The sequence below is a fragment of the Eurypyga helias genome, unplaced genomic scaffold, assembly GCF_000690775.1.
Source record: "Eurypyga helias isolate BGI_N326 unplaced genomic scaffold, ASM69077v1 scaffold25132, whole genome shotgun sequence".
Lineage (NCBI taxonomy): Eukaryota > Metazoa > Chordata > Aves > Eurypygiformes > Eurypygidae > Eurypyga > Eurypyga helias.
In genome coordinates this window covers 2,019-11,672 of record NW_010235637.1, presented here as the reverse complement: position 1 = coordinate 11,672, position 9,654 = coordinate 2,019, and the positions used below count along the sequence as shown (strand labels likewise).

General features: G+C 55.3%; 1 protein-coding gene across 2 annotated transcripts in view; it reads left to right on the top strand.

Annotated features, from left to right (window-relative positions):
* The window catches only part of LOC104506031 (ephrin type-B receptor 1), a 50,959-nt gene extending 49,635 nt beyond the window's left edge, over positions 1-1,324 (top strand). For both annotated transcript variants that reach the window (XM_010146830.1, XM_010146831.1), the window contains 2 exons: positions 454-609; positions 939-1,324. In XM_010146830.1, coding sequence (XP_010145132.1) covers positions 454-609; positions 939-1,047 — 265 coding nt within the window. In that variant the 3' untranslated portion in view covers positions 1,048-1,324. The remainder of the gene's footprint in view (positions 1-453; positions 610-938) is intronic.
* Positions 1,325-9,654: the final 8,330 nt, after the last annotated feature.

Below are 9,654 nucleotides of genomic sequence, written 5' to 3'. Positions count from 1 at the left end.
CCCGAGCGGCTCGTGCTGCCGGTGGGAAGGACAGGAATTCATAAATCGTTTGCTAGGAGCGGGGGGTTTCTGTCTTTGTTCTGCCTGACAGTCAGACAAAGAACATGTAGTTTTCAGTCGAGCAACAGCAATAATTCTTTGCTATTGATTCTTTATGGCGTGTGACCGTGCGAGCGCAGCGTCTGCTCTGCTGGTGCCTCTGTCCCTGTGGCTCCCGCAGCTGGATCACGAGCGGGGTTGTAAAGCGCTGCTTGGCAGAGGGGTATTCCCATGGGACAGGCCTTCCTTGTGGGCTTCCTTGTCACAGGCATGTGGTGGGAGCAGGGCAGTGCTGTGGAGAGCACAAGGGCGCAGGGGGGTGGACTGGGGAGCGAGCCTGTGCGCTGGCTGGGCTCACACATGGCAGCCCCCGGTGCCGGCCGGGCTTGTCCCCAGCGGTGTGTCCTGTTGCAGGCCTTCTCAGCCCCTCCTCGACCGCTCCATCCCCGACTTCACTGCCTTTACCTCAGTAGACGACTGGCTGAGTGCCGTGAAGATGAGCCAGTACCGGGACAGCTTCCTGACCGCTGGCTTCACCTCCCTGCAGCTTGTTGCCCAGATGACATCCGAGTGAGTTGGGTGCCAGGCTGGGGCTGCGTGAAAGCTGAGTGCTGCCTGGGGCAGGTTGGGGTTGACCTCACACTGGTCAGCAGAAGCACCCTAAGTCCGGAGGTGGCTGCATTCACCATCTGGGGGTCAGTGTGTGGGTGTCTCCCTGCTCTCGGTCCCACCTGGCCCCCAGTGATTCTCATGGGGTGGCGCTTGAGCTTGGTGTCTGCTGTTCTGCTGAAAGGCACGGGCCAGCTGAGCTTACATCCCTCACCTCCCTTAGAGACAGCCAGACAGATACACCAACCCTCGGCTACCCACTGATGTCTGTCTGTCTGTCTCTCTTCTAGAGACCTCCTGAGAATAGGGGTGACTTTGGCTGGGCACCAGAAGAAGATCCTGAACAGCATCCAGTCCATGCGAGTACAGATGAGCCAGTCTCCGACCTCGATGGCATGACGTCCCTTGTTCGACGGGGAGGGGACGGGGAGGGCACGCAGCGGAGGGGCAGAGGTGGGAGGGGAGGAACTGACAGGTGCTGCGGGCTCGCGTTTGGAGAGGTCCCCGACGCTGCCTGTGGACTGTGACCGCCGACGAAGGATGTTCCTGGGACTCATCTCTTAACTGGTGACTTCCGTTCCTCGCCCACAGAAGCACACTTACCGATGTCATGGGGAACAGCGTATAAATACGTATAAATATGTACAAATCATATATTTAAAAAAACAAAACAAAAAACAAACATAAAAAATAATGAAGACAAACCAATGTGGGTTGGGGAAGCAAACCCCAAACCCTAGAGACCAGACTCCAATCCCACCACCAGTGAGCAGTGGTCGAAACTGAGGAGGAGGAAGGGGCTGTTGGGGAAGGGAGAGGCACGGGATGGAGCATCCCGTCCGGAGAAACCACCTTCCTTGTCTTTTCTTCTTTTGCTCTCGCTCCCTGCCCCGGCCTTCCCTGCTCACACCGCTCCCCTCTCTGCTCATGGACCGGGTGGAAGCGTCCTCAGACGTCTCAGCAGCTCCCTGCCGTCCTACCTGGGTGCCGCTCCGGCAACTACCAAAGGACTTCGCTGACCACTGCATGGGGGATCCGACTCAATCCAGTTAATGTCTTCATATTGAAGAAGAGATGTACCTTCAATAGAAAACCTTGGGTTTTTTTTTTCTCTTTTGCTTGCATTTTTTTTGCAAAAAGGAAAAAAAGGATTAAAAAAAACAAATAATAATCCATCCTGGAAAATGGAAGGAGGTGTTCCCGTGTGTGTGTGCGCTCCTGCGCGTGTGTACGTTGTCAACCTACCGTGGACTCACTGCTTGTCCGTAACCGAACATCACCGCCGACCCTGCGGCCAGCAGCCAACCGGTTCCCAGCCTGGTGGGGGCCGTGGGAGTGGGAGGTAGCAGGGGAGCGCCCAGGGGCGAAGCAGGCGCTCGGCATCCCCAGGCAGGGAGGAGGACGCCAGGGCCGTCCGGCGCGGCGGGGACGGGACTGGAGGAGCTGCTGTGTGGTTATTCTTGGGTTGGTGACTGCTGGAGAAGGAGGAAGGATGCTCTGGGAAACAGACTGCTAAGGCCCCCAGAGCACAGAAGATGGCTGTGGAGGACTTTTTTTCCCCATCTTGCGGACCTAAGGATTTTGATACTGATTTACAGACTTGTTTTTCATGGCTTTGGAGGTAGGTCCATTTGTCTCGTGTGCCTCTCTGTCCATCTGTCCATCCTTCTCTGTATTCTTCTGCTCGCTTCCTTAAAGCCTCTCCCAGTCAATGTTTCCCTTGTGTTTAATTTGATTTTTTTTTTGTTCCACCGTTGGTCTCCTTTGCAAATTGATCTCGTTAAAATTACTAGACGCGTGTCAGTGTTTACACAGAATATTGTAAGACTGGGCAATCTAACTTCCCTCTGTGGATCGCGCCGAGAGTTTATAAAATGAATGAATTCTTATTAAGGCTTTTACTTAGACGGCTGTGCGTGCGTTGTAACGATCCATCACCACGCTCCTGCAGGCACTGCGCCGGCAGCAAGCGGCACCCGGCTGGTGCGGGGGGCGGAGGGGCGGGCAGGCTGCTGGTCCCTGCCAGAATCTGGTGATGCAGTGGCTCATACGTGTGTGAGGAGACCTCCATCCTCCTTGCGCATCCATCCCCGCCTTGGGGATGTCCCATGTTTGCTTGTGCCGTGGGGATGCCCGGCATCTGTCCATGTCGTGGGGATGTCCTGCCATGGGGTGCCCCGTGTCCAGCAGTGCCATGAGGATACCTTATGTCCACCTGTGCTCTGTGTTTTCCCCTTGTCTGTCCTTGCCATGGGGATGCTCCACGTCTGTCCACACGGTGGGATTTCTGTGTGTCCATCAGTGGTACCATCGGATTGCCCCACATCCATCTATGCCGCGGAGGTGCCTCACCAGATTTGCTTGCTGCCACCAAACCCAAGGGGACGAGCCCTTCCTCTGCCAGGCCTGGCCTCGTGCCCTGGGTGCTTTGTCCCCTGTGCTGGGGCTGTCGGGATGCTCTCTGGCTGGGAGAACCCCCATGGAAAGCGAGTGCTCGGTTTGGGAAGGACTGACACCGCCAGCAGCTGAAGGACCCTGGTGATGGGGTGCTTATTACGCCTCCAGTTTTATTTCTTTAATCATCTGAGGAAGATGCCTGCGCTACTCTGCTGAAGAACAGGAACTAAAAAAATGCAGGAATGAGCTTGTTTCAAATCACTGAACTCCCCCCAGAGAAAGAGGCAGAGAAAAACACCCCTTGTTTACAACAGCAGGGACTGCTCCTTGTCCTGTCTGATAGACGATCGCTAATACCTCTCGGGATACTCGTGGCCCAAATCTGTATTCCAGGATGTTGTCACACGGAATACAACATGCAGATGGAGCGGGCACCCTGCATACTAATACTCCGCTTCACCACATTGATATTCGCCGGTGATGAAGGAGCCTTTGTGGGGTTTTTTTATGATTTCTCTTTTATTAGAAGGAAGCTAAAGGCATTTAAAGAAACGAATGACAGCGACACAGGCTAAATATCAAACCTCCACCTTTACGACTCCCCTGCTGCGTGTCGCCCGGCCGCGCCAGCACCTGCGAGGCAGCTGGTCCTGCAGCTCGGCTCCGTGTCCTCCCCTCTCTGTGCCTGGGGCTGGGGGGACGATGCCACGGCACCGCAGCCCTTTGTTAATGGAAAACCTTTCAGCGTCCTGTCCTGCCCGAGCAGCCCAGCAGACTGGGTACTCACCAGTGGATAAACAGGCCGTCCAGGTGCTTGGATGCTCATGGAGATGTGGAGTCCTTGGCTCGCCCGTCCTGCAAAACAGACGTGGATGAAGTGCGGCTGCTGTCCCTGCGTGCGGGAGGGTGGCTGTGGGCAGGCTTCTGGCAGGGCAGAAAGTTGGGCTGTGGGTGTCAGCGTGAGAAGGAAACACGTCTGGGCCCAGGACTGCTGCCGACGGAGGGGAGAGAGGCTTTTGGCTGAGAGTGGGGCGGTGTTCGCACAGCGTGGGGAACAGGAGGGTCCATCCTGACCTCTTAAAATTTGTGGGGTGCCTTCCAAAGCCTTGTTACACCCTGCTGATGGCTAACAGCTTGCCTGCTGTTCTTTTTCTGTCTGAAAAGCAAAGCAAACAGAGCCACTCTGCGAGTTGAGGGCTGTCCTGGTGCTCCATGGGTGAGGATGCCGACAGCGTCCGCAGATGCTGACCAGCCCCAGAGAAGCTTTGTGCACCATCCTAAGCTCACCTGTAAGGAGGCCAGCAGGAGGTCAGGGTGGCAGGTCCCCTCGAGGGGTGACATGTGGCCACAGCAGTGCCTGTGGGAGATACCAGGGCTTTCCACCTGGCCACTCCTCCCTAGCTGGCCAACATCTGACGTCTCCTGGGCTGTGTGCGGCAGGCGATTCCCGTATCCCACCTCTTCTAACCAGCCCTCGCCATGAGGGTGGCACCTCTGCCTTGTGCTCGTCAGGAGTGAGGTCAGCACTGGTGGCTGGGGGGCCTGGAGGTGTCCCCTCCAGGGTGACAGGAGAGCCCAGTGGCAGCCAGACGGTGCTCAGGGCTGAGTTGAGGGGTTGAAGGTGGTGCAGGCAGATCCCTCCAGTGCCGAGGGGTTGCTGTGAGGATGGTACCTGGAGGAGGGCCACTGTGGGCCACCTGCTCTCCTGCCTCTCAATAAAAGGCTTTTTGTCCAATGTGGAAGATTTCACCCACGGCTGTCAGTTTTCTGATCTGATAATGGAAAACAAGGGGGAAAGCGCAGAACAGATGTGTTTGATTTTTGCTTTTGAAGAAATTGAAGAAAATAATAAAAAAATCAGACAAATTCCATCAGACCATTTTGTATCTTTCGAGGTCTTCCTCTCAAGAGAAATAAGTTTTCCAAACTGTGAAGCCTTTCTCTCCAGGGGCAACAGCGTTATCGCTGCCTGGCCATGACAGCAGGCTCATGTCTCTTTGGACTGGCCCTTTTCCTGTGTCGGATGCCAAGGCGGAGGCTCTGGCCGGGTCAGGAGATGCAGGGCACCGTCGAAGAGGTGCCACCCAAGTCAAGGCGTGCTGCCAACAGCCACTTCGCTGCCTCAGCAGGAGACTCCCAGGCGCTTGGCCGTAGCCGTGTGTCTGCACTCTCCAGGTTGTTTGAGAAGTCTCCTCCATCAGCGACGTCATGGAGAAGCGGATGAGGTGTTCCGGCTTTGTCTTGTGCGGAGATGGGGTGGGTGCTGCAGGGAGCGGTAGGACCTGGGACAGGAGGCTCTGCCTTAGAGTTCCGACTGCTTTTTGTGTGGACTGAGAAGTGATGCAAGTTTAGGTCCGTTGGATGCTTTGCCAGTGTGGAATGCCTCTGCTAAATGTGGGGAAAGAGCCAGCGAAATGAAGGAAAATGAAACCCTTAAGTATGGTCTAAAAGTGAAAGGTCCCGTTTCATGTTGCCTTCTGATCCAAGCTGTGCTCGGTGTTGGAGTTCCTTTATTTGAGCCCGAAGAGTAGAGGGTGGCTCAAAATATTTGTCCCTCAAAGTTTTGGTTTGCACAGAAATCAAAGGAAGAAAAAAGGCGTTTCTGATCGAAGTGAAATGATTCCACAGACCTTTCCTCGGGGCTGGGGTTCATCCATCACACCAGGTCCTGGTGGGTGCGTCTGCTGGGTGCTGGGAGCTGCCCGTTGCTGGAGGACCCCGCTGGGGGTGGGTCCTGGCCCCCAGCCACCACTCGCAGCTGATGCTCAGCCTTGCTTCTGCGGCTGCATCCCGCCTCTGCACTGAGCAGCGGCACACGGATGCGGCCGCTCGCCCAGGTCGCCCTCGAGTGAGCCCACCTCACGCTTCCCCTGATCCCCTCCTTTCTCAGAAATGCTCTGCGGTTGTCAGCTCCTTCTCTGCATTTCTATGGCAACTGCAAAAAACTCAGCCCTTTTGTGTCTTTTTAAGGGGTTGTGTGTCTGTGTTGGCTTTGTCTTTTTTGCATGTGATATTTGATTACATCAGAAAAGGGACTTTTTGCTACAGAAACCCTGTTCTGAGCTTGGCCAAAGGTCTTGGTACAAGAATCAATGGGCAAGGTGTTCGCATCTGGTCTGGGTGTTGCCAGCTGGCTTCCTGTTGCCCCAGCACTTCTGTGTCCTCTCTATTACTCCCCTCATCCCCCCTCCCCTCAAAAAAATCCCCATTGGCATTTCAGCTGCGTCATTTCTCCCTGGGCCTTGCCGGTTCTTTTATACATCCCCATCCTTGCTGGGCTGCGCTGCGTGCGATGGAGGAGGCAGCAGCTTTCTCAATAGCAGTAATTAAAATGAGACGGCGTGCCGCTGCAAGCGAAGGTGAACTCAGCCACTCGCACATCCAGGGCGAGAGCGAGCTTTTGAACGTGGAAGAGGAGCGTGTATTAATAGCGTTATTATGTGCCTCTTTCTAGAAAAAAAAAAAAGAAATGTATTTTATGCCATTTAATGACCTTCAAATTAACAGTTCTTTGAAAGCACTTATGTATATTTAATTTTAAATGTTGCTGCGAGTCAGAGCGGGGCTTGCGATGAAAACAGCAGGCAGCCAGTTTTTAAATAAGAGCGAGCTCAGACCATTATTTCTGAGCCTGTCAGCCTTTGGTGCTTGCAACCCTCCTTTTCCTGGGAGAAAACAGGGCTGTCATCCCCCCCGCCCCCCTTCTCTTCTCCAGGAGGTCCCTGTGTGCCGGCCCAAGTCTCATGGGATCTTCTCTTTCCTTTCCTCCTCTGCGGGGTGATGCTTCCGACAAGCCGGTTCGGAGGATGCTGCTCCAGGGCGTTTGATTGGGAGGGAGGGAAGGGTTGTTTTTGCACCGCCACCAAGGCCGCTGTTCTGCGATGGGCACAGGCGGGTTCCTTAGGGTCTGAATTAAGGCTCTGGTCCGTAAAAGCTGCTGATAGATTTGAGCTGCTCTGTGGTCACTTGGAAATCATTACTCTTAAACATTGAATTTGACTTTTAAAAAAAACCAAAAGGACAAATGGTTTTCTGAGATGAGGGATGGATTTGCAGACCCTGCGGTGGATTTTCAGGCTCTCAGAAACGTACCGTGGCTCCGAAGCCACCCGTCCTCGTTAACACTGCGGATGGAAAGGCGAGCGTTTGGGGCCAGGCTTTCCCATCCAGCTTGTGCACACATCCCGGTGCTGCCCAGCTCCTGCTCCGTAGGGTCCCCCGTGCGCAGGGAGCTGCAGGGGGTTATTTAACGCCCCTGTCATCATCTGCCTTGGTGCCTCTCTTATGAAAGGTCCTGCCAGGATGGATGCTGATCTGATTACGCCTTGGGTGCCTTCCCGATTATTTTCAAAGAGCCTGAAGGAGATCTTTTCCGGCGGCTTCCAGTGAGGTTTCTTTGATTTCAGAAGACCCAGAAAGTTCTCGAGTGATGACGCAGTTGAGGCGAAGTCCACATTGACAGGATTCCCATGGTGAGGTTTCAGGTTATGTTTTTGATAGAAAAGTTTGGATTGGAAGGGACTTTTAAAGATCACCTGGTCCAGCCCTCCCTGCCATGGAGGAATGGCTGCACATGTCCCAGGTGAGCTCAGCCCCTTCCTGTGAGAGCTGCTGTCTTGTTTCCCTTTACCATTTTTGATGCCTTTGGGTCTTGGACCTGCATTCGTGTCTCGGGGAAGGTCTGGTGGCTCGTGCCCGTCTGTCGTTGGGCCCTGATGGACTGCGTTGCCATCCCTGGGCTTGGTGTGGAAAGAGGAGCAGGTGTGGTGCTCTGGTCAGGAGAGGACCTCCTCTGCTTTGTGTGGTGGGAGGAGATGCGAGGTGGGAACCAGGCATGTGTCTCTGGGAACATGGAAGCATCCATGGTATTCAGTCTGGCCTCTTGGTTCGCGTCAGAGAAGCTGATTGGTGATGGGAAGGGGAATGCATCTGCCTGTGGTGACCGTGGAGCCCTTCAGCAGGCCTTTCCGAGTTGTCAGAGATGCTGGCACTCTGGCGACAGTGTCCCAGGGCCACCTGCTTTGGCTGGCTGTCCTCTGTGGAGCAGCATCGCGAGCATCCCTCTAGCCTGGGGCAGAGCTGCCCGCTCCCGCCACGTCTGTCTGAGCATCTCCGCTGCTTCTCTCTCCTTCTGGCCACTGGCATTTAAAAACCCTGCCTGTCCCTCCCCCTGTGCCACAGCGGCTGGTTTAGGGACATCACTGGGTCCAAGCGGTCCCTAACCCATGGACAGCAAGTGGAGGAGAAACCGGCTGCGTTGCTAAGTGGGATGACCCTGGACGGGGTGGCCCCATCAGTGGCAGAGGTGGGGATGGTGTTGAGCTCTCCTGGCCCCTCTTTGGAGGGTGATGCTGGAGGAGGTTAGTCTGAACAAACCAGCTGCCTGAGTTTTAAGTGGATTAGCTGAACTCCTCTCGTTCCCAAAACAGACGTGCCCTTTCGGGGCGGACACGGAAGTGGATTAGGCAAAAACCTACTTAAGTCTGCGTTAATTCTAGATAAGTGTTAGAGGGATTAATGCCTATCCACTTAAAAAAATTAATTGGAGTGAACTTCTCTCCGTGTCCCCAAGTAAACAAGGCTCGACAGCTTTCCCCATCCACTGTCCCAGGCTGTGGCTTTCCCATCCCAGCACGTTGCCCAGGAGCTGACATTGCAGTGGGGGTGAACCTGCTCTTCTCTCGGTGATTATCCTCAGGGGTCTCATTAGGCGATTGAACCCTTGTGCGGAGGTAGGGGAGAGAGGGCAGGAAAATTACGCTCACCATCAGTGCAATTATCAATGCTAATTAGCGCCGGGCGGGACTGACGGCGGGAGGTGCAGGCCATGCCAAGTGTTGGCTAAGGAGTGAGGTGAGCCTCGCGTCGGAAACAAGGGCTGGAGCCTCGTGGGGGCTTCCCGGGGCAGGCGGCTGCAAAACGTGCACACATCAGTGTTTTGGTTATTTTTCCCCACCGCGCTTTGGCCGAACTCTGTTCAGTTTCCCCAGTCTGCGTAAGCTGGGGAGGTGTCCGGAGGTGCCGGCAGCTGGGGACTCAGGCTCCCGGTTTTTGGCTGGAGCTAGTTCTTGGGCAGCAGCACTGTGTCCTGATCCTGCATGGGGATGGGGGGCGCTGGGAGGCTCCTGCTTCAAAGTCCCAAGGGAGTGGTGACGATCACACGTTCCCTTACGAGATGCCTCCTCATCTGGCAAATGTGGCCTTTTCACTGCTCTTTGCGTCACGCCACCGCTTTGCCTGGCCTCCCACGCCGGAGCGTGTGGAGGATGGTGTGCGACGAGGGGGTGATTCAGTGGCTGCCGACCTGGGGGATGCTCAGTCATGCTGCCCCCTCCCCGTTCTTCCCTGGCTGCTGTTCCTCAGGTCCTTTGGGATTGATCCTTTGGACTCAGTCTAAATCATCTATAGCAGCCCCTGAATTGTTTTTGTCAGGGCAAAGGGAATGGTTGGAGCTGCCAGGGGCGAGCTGAGCCGGAAAGGTGCAGGCTCCCCAGGGGAATAAAACCCCCAAAAGCCTTCCCCAGCGTGGCTGCTGCTGGGCGGGTTGGGCAGCTGTGGCTAAATGAGGTGGGAAAGGCCGTGGGCAAGGCGGTGGCGGAGTCGGGAGCA